This window comes from Scyliorhinus torazame, chromosome 2 (assembly GCF_047496885.1).
Source record: "Scyliorhinus torazame isolate Kashiwa2021f chromosome 2, sScyTor2.1, whole genome shotgun sequence".
Taxonomy (NCBI): domain Eukaryota; kingdom Metazoa; phylum Chordata; class Chondrichthyes; order Carcharhiniformes; family Scyliorhinidae; genus Scyliorhinus; species Scyliorhinus torazame.
In genome coordinates this window covers 39,814,677-39,837,607 of record NC_092708.1, presented here as the reverse complement: position 1 = coordinate 39,837,607, position 22,931 = coordinate 39,814,677, and the positions used below count along the sequence as shown (strand labels likewise).

General features: G+C 40.8%; 1 protein-coding gene across 1 annotated transcript in view; it reads right to left on the bottom strand.

The window, feature by feature from the left end:
• Positions 1–1,245: 1,245 nt before the first annotated feature.
• Positions 1,246–22,931, bottom strand: part of ralba (v-ral simian leukemia viral oncogene homolog Ba (ras related)) — a 73,537-nt gene continuing 51,851 nt past the window's right edge. Inside the window, exons 4-5 of the mRNA XM_072470198.1 lie at positions 6,272–6,449; positions 1,246–5,585 (exon numbers count right to left, since the gene is read on the bottom strand). Coding sequence (XP_072326299.1) covers positions 5,466–5,585; positions 6,272–6,449 — 298 coding nt within the window. The 3' untranslated portion in view covers positions 1,246–5,465. The remainder of the gene's footprint in view (positions 5,586–6,271; positions 6,450–22,931) is intronic.

Here is a 22,931-nt window from a genome sequence, read left to right as displayed (position 1 = left end):
GACATGGACAATTCCCCTTCCAGTTTGAATGGTTGAGCAGCCTACTCGTACTGACCCTTTTGTTGAGATGTAAACAAGTAGCATCCAAATAAGGCTAGGCCTTTTAACACTGGTCAAGCCTCACTGCAATCCCTTATTCGGCTGCATTGCCTTCCGGGATTAAAAATAAATCAATCCCTTTGTGCATCAGATCAGTATCAAATAAAACTTGTGTCTATATCCCAACTCTTCTCTCCCGAGCTGTCAAACTACTTTATATGATTTAACGTGTTTCTATAAATTCCTATAACTCATCCAGGGAATCCATTTCCTCAGCAGGATTGGTAGAGAGCATGGGCTTGATTTTACCAGCCTCTTTTGGAGACTGGCAAGGATTTGAAAGGCACTGCCCGAGATTGGTTGGTCGATACAGATTCCGGAATCTTCAAAAGGAAATTAATAAATAAAGGAGAAGAAAATCCCTGCAGGGTTGCAGAGAAAGAGCACGAGTGGGGTTCCAACTAGGCTGCTCTTCAATCAAGGCTCCCGACTCGATGGGCTGAATGATCATTTTCTGTGCAGCACGGTGGCAGTGTGGTCCAGGGACCCAGGTTCAATTCCAGCCTTGTGGCTGTGGGTTTTGCACTTTCTCCCCATCTGCGTGCGTTTCCTCGCACAGTACAAAGATGTGCCGTTTAGGTGGATTGGCCATACCAAATTGCCCATGTCCAAGAATGTGTAGATTAGGCAGGGTTAGGTTACAGGGATAGAGTGGGGGGGAGTGGGCCTGTAGGGTGTTCTTTCAGAAGGTTGGTGCAGACTCTATGGGCTGAATGGCCTCCTTTTGCATTGTAGGAATTCTATTACTCATATGATCAGCTTGAATTATCTGATACCACTAACTGGAAAGCAAAGACTAGGTCATTTAATTACCTTGTCACTCACCATGTAGACTTGGGGCTTGCCAGCCTTTTAGAGCATTAGCTGGACCTAAACATGCATAATGATGGGAATGGATGAAAGATATTTGGGGAAGAATGGAAGGGGCATAAAGAATAGGCACAGCCCAATATAATGGTTCAAACCATTTTTTTTTTTTAAAAATGGATATTTAGTAACATACTTTACCATTTCAGAAAGCACATGACTCGTAAAATATAACTGGCATCTTGGGATTAGTGAACAGGTTTTCAAACTGAAATGAAGCTTGCAAGCCAGAATCTAATAGCATTCCACTACTCATGATAAATGAGAATTTCCATTACATTCAAAGTCAAAAGAATTCAATTTATTGCATTTGCTATTTATAGTTTATTGTACATGTGTACATGTCAAGTTATAACATTAGAAAATTAACTAAAACGAACCAAAACATGCCTTAATAAAAAAAGAGCATTGAGATACAGGTGAGCAAATATTCCAACTCGTGCAATGAAGTTATGAGATATAGTTTTAACATAACACATCAGGACCCACTGAAAATTGGCTGAATTACAAGGGTAGTTAACATTTTAATATATACATTTAATAACTCAAAACAAGAATAGGTTTGGCAAGTAACCTATGCTGAGATCATGGTTAATTATATAATTGGATGAATCAAAGGATTTGAAAAACACGCATAGTGTTGAAACAAAAATCTCAATCAACATACTACCAGAGTATAAATGTGCAAATATTCCTTCAAGAGTATGAAGGTTGGAAAAATCAGGATGTAATTTGTAAAAGGGGCAATTAATGTAATAGTTTATACATGGCAGCACTTTACAGTTTTAAAGAGTAAAGTTTCACATTACAATGGGGCAAAGTTACAGATAGTGAGTAAAATTTCCTATTAAACAAAATGCTGGTTTCATCTCACTCAAGCTTCAAACAGCGCTTTGTAGTTGGTCCCTCGAATTGAAATATTAATTCAATGTATTTTGAGCTGCGGGCATTCAATTTCAAATCAGGGATATTTTAATAGAAAAGAATGGTCCAGTTACCCGCTTAAAAGGAGTACCAACTAAAATACTGATCAGAACACTGCTAAACGTTTGGTCGTCAAAGCTAGGATACAATAAACCTGCTCGAGGCAACTTTCCCTTAAAATATCATATCAGTTGCCTTTTATCTTTTGTTATTTCTCTGACTTAACAATTCAACATCATTTTGCCATGTGCACTGTTCTTGAATATAAAAAGAAAATTGGAAATTATTCTACTGAATCTTGTAAGATGTACAATAATAGCCAAGTGTTTCTGGAATGTGCTCCAAGCAAAGAATTACTTTTACGTGGGCCCAACAAGCATGTCCAGACTAGATTTTTGACCAACACAGGCTATTCAGAAAGCAGCATCTGTTGGACTTCAGGTATAAATAAAGTTGTCAATATTCTAATTCTTCCATTGCATGGACACAGAATGCCTTCTAGATAAACACCAAACACTATGAAATCACCAAAATTCATTTTGTGCATGTTCATTAAGACACTCCCCTCGAGAAGGAATTCTCATTCCTGTTCATTAGGCAAAAATTTAGGCCAAGGTACCCAATAAAGAGGAACGGTTTTGATGGCTATTGCACCGAGCAAAATGCCCTTTTATTCGAGCACCAGCCTAGAGTTAGGCAACTGATTAAAACTGGATAAGGTCGAAAAGCAACAGATGAAAGCAAGATGGCAGTATTTAAAGAAACAGTACACTCAGTGAAAGGTGTCTGGCGAAAGTAGGATTACCCTAAATCTAGCGGGAAAAGTGCAAGATTAACTTTTATTTAACAGTTGTCTTTTACCAAAATAAGAGACTTCAGAAGATTATTCTCATGACCACACAGGTCAACGTGGTTTTGCTTTTATTACAAGTCATATCAATAGCATTAAAACCACTAATGGCCTTACTTCATCTGCTGGAAATATAGTTAAGACCTAGGTTGGAAGTGCTGATACAATGCTGCATGATCACCCACAGAGAATTGCCAAAACACAACTGGTTGCCTCGAGATGCAAGAAGTTTACTGAGACAGCAAGGGAAAGTCAAACAGTACTGATTGAGTGAGCCAAAAGAGAAGTCATCAGGCTGGCTTCATCAGCAGCCTTCCTCTCCTCATCAGGATCAAAAGGTGCAGCAGAAAGAAAAATGCAAGAAATAAAAAGGGAGGATGCATGGGAAGAAGAAGCAGCATTAATCAGTAAGATTTAAATGTTCCAGAATCAAACAGTTAAATACTTCTAGTTCACATAAAACATACGATAGTTTGCAGCTCCTCAATCCTGCAGCTCCTCAATCCTGCAATGTGCATGGAGCATACCCAGTCAGACCAGCATCACACCATAGCAACATTTCTCTTTCACACTCCAGCCATCCTTCTGACCAGCAATGTTAAAGGAGGACTGAATTGTACACCGTGCACTTGTACTTACTGAGAATTTACAGGATTGGCTAAACTCCCTTTTCTTAGCATCTTTCCATCTATCGGGGAGTGTGGGGGGGGGGGGGGGGGGGGGGGGGGAGAGGGAGAAGGAAAAGACTGCATCAGATTTTAACAGATCCCAGGATGTGAAAACAGTATTTTAGAACACTATGATATCTTCTTTTTTTTTATTCCTAAAATTGGTTTCAAGGAATGCTGGAGACAAGATATTAGTCAGGTTATGCTATCGGTTTTATTCATAATTCATGTCAAAATAATTCACATTTTCATAATGACATTAGTTTTGTCTCAATCAGGAAACTTCCATCTTGAAATTATTAGTTTTGTTAAGCAATGTAAACAATCTGGGTAACTATTAGTTTTTGGCAAATACAATACCACAGTTCATTACTGGCATAGAACCCTAACCCTCTTCAGCTCAACAGAAACGTTGTATTAAATCACAAAGGTTCAGTTAGTTATATCTACAATCAAAAAAAAAAGGTGAAGTTCATATTACATGCAATTTATGTTAAGGCAAATGTAGAAAAATTAATTGCTGTACTGTCCCAATAACCTAGTGTTTTAATGGATTAACTACACTAACAATCTACCTCCATTCAGAAATCATTCTTTAAAAACACAAGTCAGTATAGCCCAAGGTTTGTACAAATCATTCACATGATACTACATAAAAACTAACACCATCCAAATCTCATTTCTTTACAAATGTCTAAAAATCAGTGCGAGATATTGGTCCATTGCACACGAGTCAATTTTTGTGTTCTTAAAAACATCTGAAGAATTGGATTATTTTTCATTATTTTCTTTTACCACAAGACCAAAAAAAAGACTATGTACTTTAAAAAAAAACTATGAACTCTAAACCTATGATTGCTACTTGTGTTTCATATGTGCTCAGTCATTTGCAGTATTTGCTCCCACAAATATTCAAACGTATTTTCTCCATGCCAATGCTTTACCAAAAAGACAGACAAGCACACAATCCAACTCCTTGCTAACACAGGTGCTGGTCTGCTGAGTAGACATAGAATACTCTTCAGTGCCAGTGATGTGTTTGTGTATCAGATCTTGGAACTCCAGCACTCTTGATACATCACACGAGGAGGTAGAGAATGCAATTCATTGACAGAGCTACTTACAATATTGGGTGCAGAATATCAAAACCGTGAATGGGTGGCTGGGTTAGGAGAGGAGGAGGTTGTTGCGCACGAATTTGGTCCAAAATAACCAAAGAGTAATGTTTCTTTAAGTCCAGTAATTACACTAACGCTCAATTTTGTGGAGAATGTACCTCCAATCTATTACAACTTAATGAGCAAGAATAGCAGAAAATGATCATACTGTACATGGGAAATTATTTCTTTGGACTTTTTTTAATGCCAGGAAGTTGTCCTAATAAATCTGACTTATTACAGTTGGCCTGCAGCAGTCAGAAGGCTAGGTTTTTAATAATTTGCCTCTCCCTCCAATGAATGGCACAAGTTTGAGTTTAGCTTCTCTGCAAGACCACATGTGGTGCGATATAAAAGAGGATCAGAGTGTTCAAACTACTTTATCAAATGTCATTTTAAACACAAGGTCTTCACATTAAAAGAAAATTAAACTTTGAACACGCTTTTTTTTTTTATAGAACAGCTTCAACTTGCTGCTTTTTAGAAATCTGCAGTTTGCTTTTGATGCATTAGAAATCTGCCCTTTAATTACTTCCCAAATTGATTTTGAAAGGAGAGGTTATGATAATTAGCTGTTCACTGGACAAGGGAATCCAGGGATCTACATGGAAGTTGGAAGCATGTTACTGCTTGATAAGAACAGTTGCGCAAAACTAATTGTGTTTGCAATAAAAGGCAAAGAAATGCACATCCTACAAGTAGATCCAAAGGATACAACTCACTTTATAGTTCAAAGAGCACTGTATTGGTAATGAACCTAACATTACTCAATGCTTTGAATAAACACCATTTTACTATAAAATAAACAGTGATTGATTATAAACAAATTGAGTGGCTAAATGAATATTAAGTGCCCAAGTTCAAATTGCTGCCAATTGATCCCCCCCACCAAAAAATTAATCACAGTATGCAACATCGTTCTCGGAAGCTCTTTTTGTTCCGGGTGCTTTTCTTCCCATTTTTGTCCTTATTTTCTGACATCTTCTTTGCTCGAACCTCTCTCATCAGGTCAAAAAATACCTAAGGAAATTAGAAATATCATTTTATACAAAGCCAACAGCAATTTAAAAATATACAAATTGTTGCTTACAGTTGAATTCTATCCCAAATGTCCAATGAACTTTAATATCATTGAACTTTGACAAAATCTTCACTGGACCCAAATAGTCTGCATGGTTGGCCCTAAAAAAGTTATATCATAGAATTTACAGTGCAGAAGGGAGCCATTTGGTCCATCGAGTCTGCACCGGCCCTTGGAAAGAGCACCCCAAATAAGACCAGACTTCCAACTTAATCGCTGTAACCCAGTACCTTTTTGGACACCAACAGCAATTTAGCATGGCCAATCCACCTAACCTGCACATCTTTGGACTTGTGGGAGGAAACCGGAGCACCCACGCATACAGGGGAAGAACGTGCAGACTCCGCACAGACAGTGACCCAAGCCAGGAATTGAAACCTGGGACCCTGGAGCTGTGATGCAACTGTGCTAACCACTGTGCTACCGTGCTGCCCTTTAAAAATGTTGGAAGCAGATAGGTTACAATATTTAATAACCATTCAGCAGAATGGATGAAGGTTCATTTGGAATTCCTGTGGAAATATTACATCAACAGTAGGTTAAAACATCTCCCTTTCAGATGCTATTGCACTATTCTTGATATTTTTTGGTGGAGAAATTATACAAACAAAATGGGAATTCTTACCTTATCTACATTGGCTCTTGTTTTAGCTGAAGTCTCAACATACTGAACCCCCCACTCTTCTGCTTTGCTCCTTGCTTCGTCAACAGACACTTGCCTCCGATCTTCCAAATCAGACTTGTTACCCACTAGAAGCAAGGGGATTTTATCTTCTTCTGCTTTCACTCGGAGGATTTGTTCTCTAAAAATGAAGAATCATTCATTACCTACCAAACTGTATTTTTGTTTTAGAAATTAACTAGCCAACAGTACACAGCTGGAACAAGTTTAACAAAATACATTGTTTAATAAAATGGCCATTTCAGCACCACTGAAAATTTGGAGGAAAACAATGCAATGCCAACAAGGAAAGTCACAGATCTCTTATGAGTGATGAGCAATGATTCTCAGCAACTGTGTTAACTGAACCTGATTTTGAATTTATTGCCCATGTGCGGAAATAATTACTTTACTACAACAGCCTCGACTTTCAGTCAACCAGTGCAAGCACTGCTGAAGGAGGGCTCCCAATCGTACATAGCAATCTGGAAATGTATAGACGCATCAGGAAGCCAGAGAATAAATAAATAAACCTGCAAAAGAGCCCAGGAGAGAACCTTGTGCGATCAGGAGCTACAATATTTAGGAGCAACAGTAACCACAAACTTTTTATTTTCAGTAAAATGCGCTACTTCATTGCCAGAGCCCTTAAAGCAATGTGAAACAGCAGCACAGTATGGCTAACTTAAAAGGGAAGAAACATTAAATGGGGAGTGTGGTAGGCTAAGTGAAACTTAAAAAAAAAAAATCTGCACTAAAGGAAAGTTACTTAAATCGAGCAGCAACTGAGATGCATCGAAGAGAATCAACTAAATAAGAATTGAGACACCAGAGAGAAGCACAGAGGAATAAAACAAAGGGGACATGGTGAAGGGTGGCATTTAGCACTTTTGCCTCAGCGCCAGGGACCGGGGTTCAATTCCCACCTTAGGTGACTGTGTGTAGTTCATACGTTTGCCCAGTGTTTCTGTGGACTTCCTCCCACAGTCCAAAGATGTGCAGATTAGGTGGATTGGCCAAGTACACTTGCCCCCTCGTGTCCAAAAGAAGAAAAGTTAGGTGGGGTTACAGGGATAGGACGGGGGGCATGGGCCTGGGTGGGGTGCTCCATTGGAGGGTCAGTGCACTCGATGGGCCGAATGGCCTCCTTGTGCACCAAAGGGCATGATTCTATGACAGAAAAGTAATAATAGTTACATGAATATAGGAGAATATTTTTTAAATGAGCACCTTAGGGGAGCATCTAGGATGATTAAAAACTGCAGATGCCAGAAATCAAATAGACAAGTAATTTCAGAAGTGGATCCTTTGAATATGGGGACATCTGATAAAGGGCCCACACTTGCAACATCTTTCCTGTTTGCTTCACAGCTGCTGCCTGACCTGTTTGCAGCACTGTCAGTTTTTGTCCTGGAAGCAGAGGTGCTTTCTGGTGAGAGGTCCCTGTGCAAGAAAGTTGGGTATAAATAGACAGGACAGAAAGATACAAAGATATATGTTGATTGATCTGGACAGAAAGTTGACAAATGTGCCAAAACAGACAGGGGAGGAGATCAGTACGCCATTAACAGGGTTATGAGGGGGTCGGAGAGATACCAGTAAACTAGAAACAAACAAAAGTGCCCTTTTCCCAAAAAGGATGTTAAATAGAAAACTGCAGACCCAATCTACTTTGGTAACTTGTCAAATAATGGGAAAGATCAAGAATAACTATACGTACAAATAATTTTGAAAACAGCAATAAAGATGGGTTCAGAAGGGACCAGACTCTGAATGATGAATGTCCTTAACTTTTCTGAAGAAGTGACATCTCAGTGGAAAACCCAAGACTTAGATCAGAGAAGGGAAGTAAACTGGTAAAAGTTACAAGAATCGGCAGGGTGGGTGTGGAATGCTCAATTTTTGTAAAATTAAAGCGCCTAGGATTGGGGGTAGTGTATTGAGATGGATAGAAAACTGGTTGGCAGACAGGAAACCAAGAGTAGGAAGATATGGGTCTTTTTATAAATGGCAGGTAGTGACTAGTAGGGTACCACAGGGATCAGTGCTAAGACTCCAGCTATTCACAATATATATGAATGATTTACATGAGGGAATGAAATGCAATATCTCCCAATTTGCAGTTGACACATAGTTGGGTGGGAGGGTAAGCTGTGAGGAGGATGCAGAGATGCTTCAGTGTGATTTGGAGTGAGTAGGCAAATGAATGCCATGATATGGAGATGCCGGCATTGGACTGGGCTGGGCACAGTAAGAAGGTTTACAACACCAGGTTAAAATCCAACAGGTGTATTTGGAATCACTTGCTCCGAAATCTAGTGATTCCAAATAAACCTGTTGGACTTAAGCCTGGTGTTGTAAGACTTCTTACTGTAGGCAAACGAATGGCAGATACAGTATATGTGGATAAATGGGAGGTTATCCACTTTGGTAATAAAAACAGGAAGGCTGATTATCTTAATGGCTATAAATTGAATGGGGAATGTGCAATGAGACTTGGGTATCCTTGGGCAGGTGGCACTAAAAGTAAGCATGCAGGTGCAGCAGACAGTAAATAGTATGTTGACCTTCATAGCGAGAGGATTAGAGTACAGGAACAGGGATGTCTTGCTGCAATTACACAGGGCCTTGGTGAGGTCACACCTGGAATAGTGTGTGCAGTTTCAGTCTCCTGATCTGAGGAAGGATGTTTTATGTTCTTGATATAGAGGGAGTGCAGCGAAGGCTTACCAGACTGATTCCTGGGATGACGGAATGGACGTTCGAGGATCGATGGAGTCGGTTAAGATTATATTTGCTGGAGTTTAGAAAAGGGGGGAATGGGGCAATCTCACAGAAATGTATAAAATTCTAGCAGGAAGAATGTTCCTGATGACTGGGGAGTTCAGACCAGGGATCACAGTACAAGGACACTGGGTAAAACATTGAGGAAGGAAATAAGGAAAAGTGTCTTCACCCAGAGAGTAGTGAGCCTGTGGTACTCACTACCATAGAAAACAGTTTAGGACAAATATATGTATATTTTCAAGGAGTTAGATATTGCTTCTGGGGCTAAAGAGATAAAGGATATGGGGAGATAGCGGGATAGGTTACTCAGTTGAGTGATCATCCATGATCATAATAAATGGCAGAGCAGCCTCGAATGGCCAAATTGCCCACTCTTGCTCCTATTATCTATATTTCTATGTTATTTCTTGAGAGCCTGGGTTTGTTTTCCAACAATGGATATTAAATCTGAATCATGGAAAATATATGCAAGATAAAACAGTTCCAAATTTTCTTCATGGCTCCCAAAGATGATCTGTTTCATCTGCAAGCAAAGGAATAGGCAGAAAGCCCATTCTGAAGCTTTCGTTACACTACCGCAAGATGTGCACCCCATTGTTCAGTGGCACAGTGAGTCAATCCACAAATACACATTACAACAGACTAAGTGCTTAAGAACTAAACAGAGGTTCACAGCGTGGTAAACCACTTGTCTAACAACTGGCAATTCATCCTATAACCATGGGTGTGGTTTATTTTCCACTTTGCTGACTTCTGAGAGATCATAGAGCCTTGGGTTACAATTAAACACTACAGCATGCTGCACTGCAAAGTGCATAGGTCACACATCTTTACAGGGACAGACCATAGTTTCCGAACAAGGAAATGAAGTTTAAGTGAAATCTGGATAAAAAAGACAAAAAGTGAGCCTTCAAGTAAAAATGAAAATATGTTTGGAGTTCCTGCAGTGATACAGTACAGCACCGAGAGAAAGCACATGTACTTTGTCTTCAAACCGCATGAGATCAGGTTTGATACAAGTTTTACATTGCGGATTCAAACAGTAAAAAACCCTCCACATACACTACTGACCCATCTCAGAAGCTTCTATTTCAACGTGAAGTTTTAAAAACTTGATTTTTCATAAATCAGTGTAGTCTCATTCAAATTTCACACATGTGCACAAGGTTCCAGATTGGTCACGGTAGCAGTGGTTAGCACTGTGGCTTCACAGCACCAGGGTCCCAGGTTCGATTCCTGACTTGGGTCACTGACTGTGCAGAGTCTGCACGTTCTCCCCATGTCTGTGTGGGTTTCCTCCAATTTCCCCTCTCAACTCCCGAAGGACACGCTTGTTAGGTAAATTGGACATTCTGAATTCTCCCTCGGTGTACCCAAACAGCTGCCGAATGTGGTGACTAGGGGCTCTTCACAATAACTTCATTGCAGTGTTAATGCAAGCCGCCTACTTGTGACAATAAAGATTTTTTTTTAATTAATTAATTAATTAATCACCTGCAATTGCTGACTAGTGATAGATAGCTATGTTGTAGTATCTTGGGAAGATATTAAAGAGCTCATCTGCATGCTAACTTGGATTTATGTAGCATCTGTAATTGTGCTTCATAAGAATGTTAATCAAATAAAATTTTGCTCCAAGCTACATAAGGAGGTATTGAGGCAGGCGACCAAGGTGAAAACATAGCAAGTCATTCCCCACATTACCAGATGCATACTTTTTTTTTTTTTTGCAAGGTAAAGAATGTTTAACTAAAAGCTTGGTCAAAGATGTGGGTTAAGGGATTTAATGCTGGAAAGGAGATGAAGCAGAGGAGTCAAGAAAGGAGTTCCACAGTGGGGTAGAGGTGGACAAATGCATAGCTGCCAGTTATGGGATGCAGGCACCAAGAAGGGTGGGGGCAACGACACACAAAAATGTCTGGGGAAAATGTGCCTTTCTTATCTCTAGACTGGACTGTTCCAATGCTCTACTAACTGGTCTCCATGTACTATCCTCCATAAACTTGAATCCAAACCTCTGCTGCCTGTGTCCCAAGTCCTGTTCACCTATCACCCCTGTGCTCGCTGGCCTATACGGATTCCCAGTCAAGCACCATCTTAGATCATAAAATTCTCATTGCTGTTTTCAAAACCGCCAAGTCTCGCCCCTTGCAGTGTGTAATCCAGTCCAGCCCCACAACTCTTCGGACTTCTTGAGCATCCCTGACTAATCACTCCACCATTGGTGGCAGTGCCCTCGACCCTAAACTCTGGAACTCCTTTTTGATATCTTGCCACCTCCCTTTCCTCCTCAAGACACTCCTTAAAAAGCTCTTTCTTCGTCCAAGTGTTTGGTCATCTGACCCAATATCTGGTTTGGTGTCATGTTGTGGTTTATAATGCTCCTCTGAAGCAGCTTGGGATGTTTTATATGATTACGGCACAATGTAAATACATGCTTTTATTAGAGGAGACAGCAAAGGGAGTGATCATGAAGGAATTTAAATATGAAGATGTTTAGATAAAAACAAAACAAAAACCCATGACAACAATTTAAGAGAAGCAGAGAATTCACCCCATGTTCTCCAAATCAACACCACCAAAAGCAGATTAACTGGTCACTTCTGGTTTGCTACTAACTGGATTTGGTTTTGTACAAGTTATCTACTATGTTTGCCTCTGTAATGAAAAGCATCTGCATTTCAAATTAAATCCACTGGTTGCAAAGCACTGTGAAGCATCTTTAGGTGACAAGGCACCACATCAATTTAGATTCATTTTTTAATAATTCTTTCCAGTTTGCAGCCATAAAAAACTCAGTTACTACACTGCACTGTTAAAATGCACTAATTTGAGTTGCCAAGCATGCTGGAAGTAACTGATAGTAAAATGGTCAGAAAGTGACGAAAGCTGCTTTTGAAAATCAGTATAAAAGGATAGCGCACAGAAAGGCAGAAATTAGCAGTGGAAACTGAAAGGATATTTGAGAAAACGTGAACACACGCTTAATCTGTTGTCGTTGTCATGGTAGACCTGCTCTTCAATAGTTGAGTAAGCTCTTCAGCTGTTGAAACTGCAAGTCAGATTTCAAGCATAAAAGCACCTTAATTTCATTGCTATTAGAGATATACTCAAACAGCTTGCATCCTACAACCAGATTGGCAATCCAACAGTTTATAATTACACACCCTTTTTTTGATTTGTGAAAAGGTGAAGTTTGATTCTTTATTCTTGCACTTTGAGGCCACTATTATGGAACTCAGCTTCCCTCCAGAGATGCTAGTGTCCAGAAGGGAATGTCCCTCATGCCAGAAAGCCTGGTTTACTACTCGCACCACAGACGGACAATTCGAACTGGGTGGACTAACAGCGTACTGCTGTGCATTAGCCAGCAGAGGGCTTGCCAGTGCCAAGGAACTCGGTCAGCCACCAGGAGTTGGCTCCTATTTAAAGAGTGCTGTTCAATTCATAGGCAAACAATCCTTGTAACTAATGTCAGAGGGAAATACAATGTAATAAGCCCGTCTCCACAGGGGGTAATTTAAAACCAAAAGGCCTAAGTTTTTCAAAGTAACAGGCGGCGGAGGGTGGTGGATATGAAGTGTTTCAGTCAATAAAAAAAAAAAAGGGAGCTTTCCCAATTTAACAGCGTTGCCTTTCAAACATTAAAAAAAATGTAATCATGCTGCCATTTCTTAACTGTTCCATTACCGACCAGTGTGAGGCTGACTCAAGATGTGATTCAGCACCTTCCTCTACTCCTGCTGCCTTCACAATAAGCCACTGTACGGTGTTCTTTCAAGCTTAAAAGTTTAGTCTGGGTCTAAGCAATTTCATTTTTCTTAAAACAAAGTGATTATCTACATTGTGCAGATCATACTGGCAGCTAGAAACGGTCATAATGGAAGGCCATTAATCACTCAGACCGGTTGATTAACATTTGGTAGCTTTAAAGCAGATTTATTTCTGAAAAAGAGCCTTTGGTGCACAAAGCAGAAGCTTCAGGAGTTGTAAAACTATCCAGATTTAGAGAGGAAGGAAGGCAGGATGCCTTATAGTTACCATGGGGAGAAAGAAAATGCAAATAGGGAGTTCCCAAAACCTCCCGAGTTATCTTTTCCATTTCTGCAGCTGACACTTTGAAATAACTAAAATCTAGTCACAGACAAGTCATAACCAGTCACCAGGATTACAAGACTGAGAAAATGTGTTTAAAAGTGGCTCATATGTAAACACTAGCTGCAACTTGTTTAGTAGGCAACATCTGTGCAGAATGGACATCAACAGACAAAAATCTGCATTCTTAATGGATTAGTTGCAACATTGGTGATCCTTCAATGAGTATCATATTTTAGTCCCCCCCCCGACCCTCACCCCGATAGCGTTAACCAGAGTCGCACCTCAACACAAATCAATTTGCTCATGGGGTCAAAGAATAGCAAGTCTCACCAGTACCCAGAACTGCTCAAAGTGAATAGCAATGCACATATCCCCCAGTAATATGCTCAAAAGCTCAGAGTAGTTTCAACTGACCAAATTTGTACCCATATATTTTGGGGACGTGGGGGAAGGAAGGAAAAATCACAAAAGAATATTACAAGTTGTTCAGTCATTCATAAGGGCAGTTTTCCAAACACTGAAAAGACTGCACACAAGATTTTTAAAGTGACATTAAAAATACATAAATAAGTAGCATTTACTTGCCCAAGTGTGCAAACTTTCAGAAAATGCAGAACAGCTGACAAACATTTACTTGTAACAAAATCAACAATGAATACTAAATTGAACTTCAATAAAATAAACCATGATTATCAACTATAAAAATAATCCAAACTTGCAGCAAACACGTTGCAGTCTCGAGGAGGACAGAGTATAGGAAGACTGTGCATGACACGAACAGAAGATGATTATGTGGCAATGTTGTAAAGCGGATTCTCATCGAGTTTATGGAAAACTGCTACATTTATATTAAAAAAGGGAGAAATCAAATAAGTTATGAGAAAGATACACAGCTCAAATACACATCCCTGCCAATATCAAAGGCAAAGATAAAAGCAAATTACTGCGGTTGCTAGAATCTGAAAGAAAAACAGAAAATACTGGACAATCTCAGCAGGTCTGACAGCATCTGTGGAGAGAGAAGGGAGCTAACTTTTTGGGTCTGGCAATGAGAATTATCCAGACCCTAGGGGGATCTGTTCATAACCAAATCCAGCTGAAAGCAAGCCTATTTATATTCATGCACCATCACATACAGTATGTCTGTTTATACAATTATTGCAAAGTTACAACGTGTTTGTCAATTATTTTTCACCTACATGCCAAGGACACATTTCTAATTCGCATCAATTCCAAGGAGGAAGTTTCAGCTATTAAAACAGCAAAAGTTATAGTAAATGGAACAGCACGATCTTCCCAGTTTGTAAAATGTTTACGGAGTAATTAAAACTTCAAATTTATAGCTCAAATATATTCATTACATTGCTTCTTTTTAATAAAAGGAGACACTCTTATGATGATGCAATTATCTGGTTATGTAACACATGCCTAGACGGTAATATGTTCAGACCAAGTATTTTACATGTGCTCTTATGGCTCGGTTCTGGAATTTGTTAACAAGATGAATAACTTGCGCAACAGTGCCACAAAATTCAGTTGGACTCATTAGTAGTACTCTTGCTTCCGAGTCAGAAGCTTGTGGGGTCAAGCCACACTCTTAAGGCCTCGAACACAATGTAGATGAAGCTTCAGCGTGTACGGAGTACTACATTGTGAAGTGCTCATTTTTGATGCTTTGAGTGGATGTGAAAGATTCTATGGCATTCAAAGAGGAGCAGGGGAAGTTCCTCTGACCAATACCCATCCATCACAAAAATGTAACAGCTTCAGTTTAGACCACAAGTTTATACAAATCCAGCATGCCATTGGCACAGATTACCCAAGACGGACTTGTGCGAAGCTGGTGACATTTTTACGGTATAAACCCAATATAAAAGTAGCTTTACTCAAAAAGATCCAAAGCACCATAAATATAGATCCATCCAAGGTGCAGTCTGGTAAGAAAATAGAAGGTTATAACATGGAGCTGCGAGAAAACACAGGCAGCAACAAGTGTGGCAGCTTGAAGTGGACTGGTGGGAAGGACAGTATTTGATCTTAAAGTTTACATAAATCTTTTCAAACATCTGCCATCTTTAGCCTGGGGTCTGATCTTAAAAAAAAACTTTTGAACTTCAATTGAGAGGGCACAGTAAATCAGAGTAATTGTAGCTCCTGGAAACCCAGAGTCAATTCAGTTCAATTTTCATTCAGGGTGTTTGCAGCAGGCAATTTGTCAAGCTTGGCTTCCTGGACAGAAGAATCGTGCGTTGCATCATGCAAATGTATGCTAGTAGGTGGAAGATAAGAGTACTGACAATGTTGTCTGTTCAGGGGGTATAGAGAATTGCATAGTCCTGACAGTAGAATGTGTGAAAAATATCAAGGCAAGAGAAACAAATAATAAAAGGGTCCAAGTAGAAAAATAAAGAAAGGACTGGAAAACAAAAAAGAAAATAGAGATGGACATCTTTCCATGTGCAAACCATCTTTCAGATATGGTTGAGAAGATCCTGCCTAAGATTTCCTCAAAAATGTACTAATTCTTTACATCAGCTCGACATTGTCAGACAAATTCTCATCTACTCACAAATATGACAAATCCCCTCCAAATAAAGGATTTACAGACAGGTTACTTTGCAGCCCTGGGTTGACAGAATAGCACCAAAGTTGCACTGTATTGCTGTCAGAGCATAAATGTTGCATCTACGTAAAATGAAGAATATGCAGCAAATTAAATAAGATGGGGATGGTTGCACTTTTGTTGATGATTGAAGAGCTGCCTACGACCAGTACCACTTATGAAGTAGTTTGTTGTTGTTGTACAAAACACAGATATGTCTAAAATTACTACAGCTTGTTTTTGGTTTTGACACCTGTTACCAAGTCACTATAGCCACTGATAGTCATGGCGGTCCAGGTCAGCTCACAGATGATGTCCCCTCTCAAGTGTGAGCATCGATGTTCAGGCCCTTCATGTCACCTTCACAAGCATCCTTGGGAGTGAAGCTACTGGTTGTCTGGCTCAGTTGCCATGCCATGAAGAAATTCCTTAGGTTATACAACGGTCTTCCATTTTCAAACATACCCAAGCCAGCAACGTTGTCTGTTTGATGAGTGCCAACATTCTTGGGAGCTTTGCGTTGGCGAGGACTGTCACATGAGACTTTGTCCATCCAAAGGTTAAGTGGGGTTACTGGGTTATGAAGATAGGGTGGAGGTGTGGGCTCGAGTAGGGTGCTCTTTCCAAGGGCCGGTGGACTCGATGGGCCGAATGGCCTCTTTCTGCACTCTAAGATGTCAAGAGTGCATTGCAAACAACAACGGTGGAAATTGTGGAGGTTCCTTTCCTGATAGTTGTAAAAGTTATCCACGTTTCATGTTGATAAGTCCCCAGGGCCTGATGGGATCTACCCCAGAATACTGAAGGAGGCTAGAGAGGAAATTGCTGAGGCCTTGACAGAACTCTTTGGATCCTCACCGTCTTCAGGTGATGTCCAGGAGGACTGGAGAATAGCCAATGTTGTTCCTTTGTTTAAGAAGGGTAGCAAGGATAATCCAGGGAACTACAGGCCGGTGAGCCTTACGTCAGTGGTAGGGAAATTACTGGACAGAATTCTTCGAGACAGGATCTACTCCCATTTGGAAACAAATGGACGTATTAGCGAGAGGCAGCATGGTTTTGTGAAGGGGAGGTCGTGTCTCACTAACTTGATAAGAGTTTTTCAAAGAGGTCACAAAGATGATTGATGCAGGTAGTGCAGTGGATGTTGTCTATATGGATTTCAGTAAGGCCTTTGACAAGGTCATGGCAGACTGGTACAAAAGGTGAAGTCACACAGGATCAGGGGCGAGCTGGCAAGATGAATACAGAACTGGCTAGGTCATAGAAGGCAGAGAGTAGCAATGGAAGGGCGCTTTTCTGAATGGAGGGCTGTGATGTTCCGCAGGGATCAGTGCTGGGACCTTTGCTGTTCGTAGTATATATATAAATGATTTGGAGGAAAATGTAACTGGTCTGATTAGTAAGTTTGCAGACGACACAAGGGTTGGTGGAATTGCGGATAGCGATGAGGACTGTCAAGAGGATACAGCAGGATTTAGATTGTTTGGAGACTTGGGCGGAGAGATGGCAGATGGAGTTTAATCCAGACAAATGAGGTAATGCATTTTGGAAGGTCTAATGCAGGTAGGGAATATACAGTGAATGGTGGAACCCTCAAAGAGTATTGACAGTCAGAGAGATCTAGGTGTACAGGTCCACAGGTCACTGAAAGGGCAACACAGGTGGCGAAGGTAGTCAAGAAGGCATACGGCATGCTTGCCTTCATTGGCCGGGGCATTGAGTATAAGAATTGGCAAGTCATGTTGCAGCTGTATAGAACCTTAGTTAGGCCACACTTGGGAGTATAGTGTTCAATTCTGGTCGCCACACTACCAGAAGGATGTGGAGGCTTTAGAAAGGGTGCAGAAGAGATTTACATGGATGTTGCCTGGTATGGAAGGCATTAGCTATGATAAGCAGTTGAATAAACTCGGTTTGTTCTTACTGGGACGATGGAGGTTGAGGGGCGACCTGATAGAAGTCTACAAAATTCTGAGGGGCATAGACAGAGTGGACAGTCAGAGGCTTTTTCCCAGGGTAGAGGGGTCAATTACCAGAGGGCATAGGTTTAAGGTGCGAGGGGCAAGGTTTAGAGGAGATGTACGAGGCAAGTTTTCTTTTCTTTTTTATACACAGAGGGTAGTGGGTGCCTGGAGGAGGTGGTGGAAGCAGAGACGATAGTGACATTTAAGGGGCATCTTGACAAATACATGAATAGGATGGGAATAGAGGGATACAGACCCAGGAAGATTTTAGTTTAAACGGGCAGCATGGTCGGCACAGGGTTGGAGGGCCGAAGGGCCTGTTCCTGTGCTATACTTTTCTTTGTTCACTACCATACAGCAAAGTGCTGAGAATACAAGACTCAAAGAGAGCCAGCTTGACGTTAGCAAATTTGAGTGTTGGCCAAGTAGTTGCTTTCCCTATGCACGTGTTAAGTCCTGCATCCAGATTGCTTCTCGGCCTTTTCACTAAGATAGAGTGAGTGAGTACTGCATCCAGAGACAGACTGTGTCGAGTCACCTGTGGATCCAAAACGACAGACATTGCTAACAACTTCTGCAGAGTTGTTATTTAGTGTGTTCAAGGCAGAGATGGGACACCTTGTCCCATGACCATGTCTTCTTTGACACGGTTTGAGAGAAAAAATACACCCCCTCCCCCCCAAATCAATGTCACAACCCCTCCCCCCAAATTCAACTCCACACTCCCTAACCCCCCCCAAAAAAAAAATCGACGTCACACTCACACCCCCCCAAAATCAGCATCACACCACCCCACCCAACAATGGTACTTTCAAACGTCAATATCGCGGAACTCATTGTACTTATCAAATAATTAACTTTTTAATACAGGAAAAGAACGTTCACCAGAAGTATTTGTGACAGGTATTGTTAAAACTATTTTCAGAATGGTTTCCACATTTGGAAAAATTGCCTGCACACCCATCATGTACAAGTCTGTACAAATCATCTGGTGATCTCAAAACTCAGAACTCATCATTATCGATGAAATGAATGAATGGTTTTACTTCTTCAACACGACTGGTGCCTGGGTCCTCTTTGCAGAATTCACTTAATTTCTTACTGCAGTGGCTTTTAGCACTCTCATCCAAACATATGCCAAAAAGCATGCAAAATAAATCAGTTTTCTTAGCGATTAATTCCTACTCTGCACATGGGCACCATTATTGGGTCACAAATGACATTGCCAATGCAATCTCAATGATGATCTTCTCTGTCCCTTTCAAAGTGATTTCATTGTCTCTGGTTTCGCGAATAAACCTGCTGTGTCTTGTATGCTTATCGGAGGGATTTTTGGTTAATATTAGTGCCTCTGCTTCCACCAAGCGATAGTCATTTCGAGCTTCCATAAGCAGTATTAAATAAAGTTGAATTAACACTTTGAAGCAATTTGCCGGCAGCATTAATTCTTTGAAGTACACGGTTCCACAAAACAGTTAAAACTGAATGTCGTACTTTTCAAACTTCCTTATTAAGGATTTTGCTTTGGCTTTCACACATTTTTTCTGAATTTGATGAGGTAATGTTAATAAGATTTCCTTTATATCAGCAAAGTTAATTTTCAAAGCCAAAACAACACCTGCTAGAGTGAACCACCTTGACCAAATGTTTTCCATTTGCCTGGTCCAAGCGTGATCGCAACATATTCAACCGATGTGTGGGAACAGGAAAAAAGCATACATGTTTGAAGTCCAAAAAATGTACAGCTCCCACACAGGATTCAGCTGCAGCATCGCAGATTAAATTCAAGGCGTGACTAGAAGATGGGATGAATAATGCACAGGGGCTTGAATTGTTCAGTCTTACTTGTAGACCCGAATATATTCCTGCCATATCTGTGGCATTAACAAAGCTCTGCCCGCGACAAATTTTGCAATGATTTCCGAAACAGTTGTCACTAGGCACTCAGAAGTGTGGGATTGTAACTGGACAAAACAGAAATCGCTCTACAACTTTACCATCGGTCACTTATCTTTTATGGAATAGTATTTGGCATCTTTTACTTGGTGAATTGGTTTCCAAGCAGCTCTGCCATTTAGTGATGAAGTTATCATAGGTATTGTGGATCAAAATATTGGTCTTCCCTGAGCCACAACATTGATAAATTTTTCAAAGGCTCGTTGGAGAAGCTCATCAAATTCACGGAGATATTCAAGGCAGGCTAAAAAAGTAGCTCTTCGATTTGACAATGATGACTCGATGTTGCGCCGAGTCCACTACTGTTGCAGGAGGGGTCCCATCCAGACCAGTCATAAGGGAAGCGAAGTTGGTCATTTAGCCCAGTCATTTTCAAACTCGGGGTCGCCGGCAGGGTCTCAGGGCGTCGCAGCTTGCACAATCGCGAGAAATAGCGGCCAGCGGCCGCTACCGTCTTTTAAAGATGGCCGGCTGCAATCGGTTTTCAGAATGCCAGCCGGCCCGTGCATGCGTGCCACCTCAGCAGTGCGCAGGCTCGGAGCCCAGCAGGGCAGACTGCCTCCTCCGGACATCAGCTTTAAGAAAAAAAATAGATGGAGTCTTCTGCCTTGTGTGTCGGCAGATAGAAGGTCAAGTACCCCGTACATTGATGTCACGTGCCCTGGGCTGAAGAGAGATCCGTCAATTTTGTTAGCAGCAAGCAAGCAACAGGACTGCAGAATTCAAAATGGGTCGTTTTGTAAAACAGAAGACAGGGCCAGGATCTCGCAACTAAATCTGGAGAGAATTAAGGAGCTGAAATCAGGAACAAAGCGTATGAAGATGATTTTACGTATTGCTTTATTAATTCTGCCAGTGCAAATCAGGATGCAAAGTCCATGTGTGTTATATGCAGGGAAGCACTGGCAAATGAAAGTTTAAAACCCTCAAAACTTGAAAGGCATTTGAAGACTAGGCATGGCGAATTAGAGGAAAACCTCTTGATTTTTTTCAACAGATACAGTGAGAACATAAGTCGTTAACTGAAGTACTTAGCAGTAATGTAACACTGAATGACAAAGCAAGTGAGACCGTGAGGACCAAGCAGGCTCACCTGTCACATCAAAGGTAAGTGAAAATGGTGGGTGGTGAAGTTTGGGTTGTGATGGTCGGCCGGTTGGTAAAAATGGGTCCCGCGCAAAAAAGTTTGAAAAACACTGATTTAGCCCATCAAATCCATGCCATCACTCTGTAGAGTAATTCAGTCAGACTCATTCCCCTGCTCTATCCTCATAGTTTATCGCCATCAATGTTTTTAAAAAATCATTCCTCATCTCCACTTCCACCATCCTGGTGAGCGGTAGTGCCCTTAAATACACCAAATGCTTAAAAGAAATGTCATCCTCACATTTCCCCTGCACCTCTTGCCTAAAAATCTTAAAATCGATGTCCTTAGTCCTTGTGCCATCAGCTAATATGAATAGGTTTACTGTTTGCTTTACCTAAACCTACCATAATCTTCTACACATCTATCAAATCTTTCCTCAAACCCCTTCGCTGCAGGAGAACTACCCCAGCTTCCCCAACCTAACCATTTAACCAAATTCCCTCATCCCTAAAGCCATTCTCCTCTCAAGGCACCTCATATCCTTCCTTATTGCTATGACTGGAACTGGACACACAACTCTAGTTGTAGCCGAACCAGAGCTGCATAACTTCACTGTTTTTATACTCATTGCCTCTTTTGTGAAGCTCAGGATCCCATATGTGTTGCTAATTAGTCTCTAAATGTGTCCTGCCACCTTCAAACGTTCTATGCATATGAATTCCCAGTCTTTCTATACTCTTTGGAACTGTGGCACTGGCAGAAGGAATAGGGAGAGCCAAATACACTTAAATGACAGAGTTAGTGGGGTTTTGTTCACAGCTCCATTTTTGACCACTCCAGCCAAGAAAAAGAACTCCTTTAGACCAGGAGACCATAAGATATAGGAACAGAATTAGACCACTGGAACCCCTCATCTGTTTTAAAGGATCGTCCCTTCAGTCCGAGATGGTGCCCTCTGGTTCTAATTTTTGCTGCGAGGGGAAACATCTTCTCCACGTCCACTTCATCCTCGCAGTGTCCTGTAAGTTTCAATAATATCCCACGCTCATCCTTCTAAACTCCATGAGTATAGACCCAGAGTCCTCAACCGCTCCTCATATGACAAGGTCTTCATTCCAGGGATCATTCTTGTGAACCTCCTTTGGACCCTTTCCAAGGCCAGCACATCGTAAGCACATATTAAGAATTCAAGCTCTTCTCTCAGTTTATGATTTTCCCATGACTTCCAATGTGCTACTTTATGGCTTGGAATACCCATATTCCCACCCCCCCAAAAAAAACTATGCACCACCCTGGACAGAATATATGCCAAAACCACATCATAAAAACATAACTTTAGGTGAAAATATAAGCAAAGCCATTATACTAAGAACTGCTAAACAATGTCAATTGAATAAGAGTTCCAGAACATTGCATTTTAATGCAAGTGAATGGACAACTTATGCTGTGCATTTTTCTATTTGCAGTCAGGAAAGAAGAAACACCTAGAGAGAGGATTAGGAACTGCTGTCTGTTGACCAGTTTCTGAAAGGTGCAACATTATGCTTAAAGAATTCTAAAACATTACAAAACGGTATCCAGAAGGACCCCTGTAATAAGTTTAGCGAAAACTCGAGAGTCGGTTGGCCGGATAAAATATCACCCTCACTAAGCCAATTCATGTTCGAAACATGGTTTCCGTTTCAGAATGCACAAAGTCTGTTTAATGGCAGCCAGAAGTCTCCCTGATCTGCTTCAGTAAACCCATTCAAACTTGGCACTTACGTAGAATGGTGGGCAATTGGCCATCATTGCGCCCTACGGCTGTGCCTCAATGACACAGGGGCGCCGTACCCCAACAGTGGAACTGACAGCATTTATTTGGACATTGAAAGCATTTGCTCAATGGATATTACTGTGACTTTGCAAATTAATATTTTAAATGCAGGTATGTATGCTAAATTACATTTCTACTACTGGGTGGTAGAAGATATAAAACACTGGTTATTTCTACAGATTTTCCCCAAATTCAATTTATCTGCAGGTCATATTCAGCGGTCACTCACTTCACCCCTGTTTTGGGGCTGCTCCTACTCATTCACTCCAAAACACTCAGTTGATATTGTGCTTCCTTAAATTAAGTGAAGA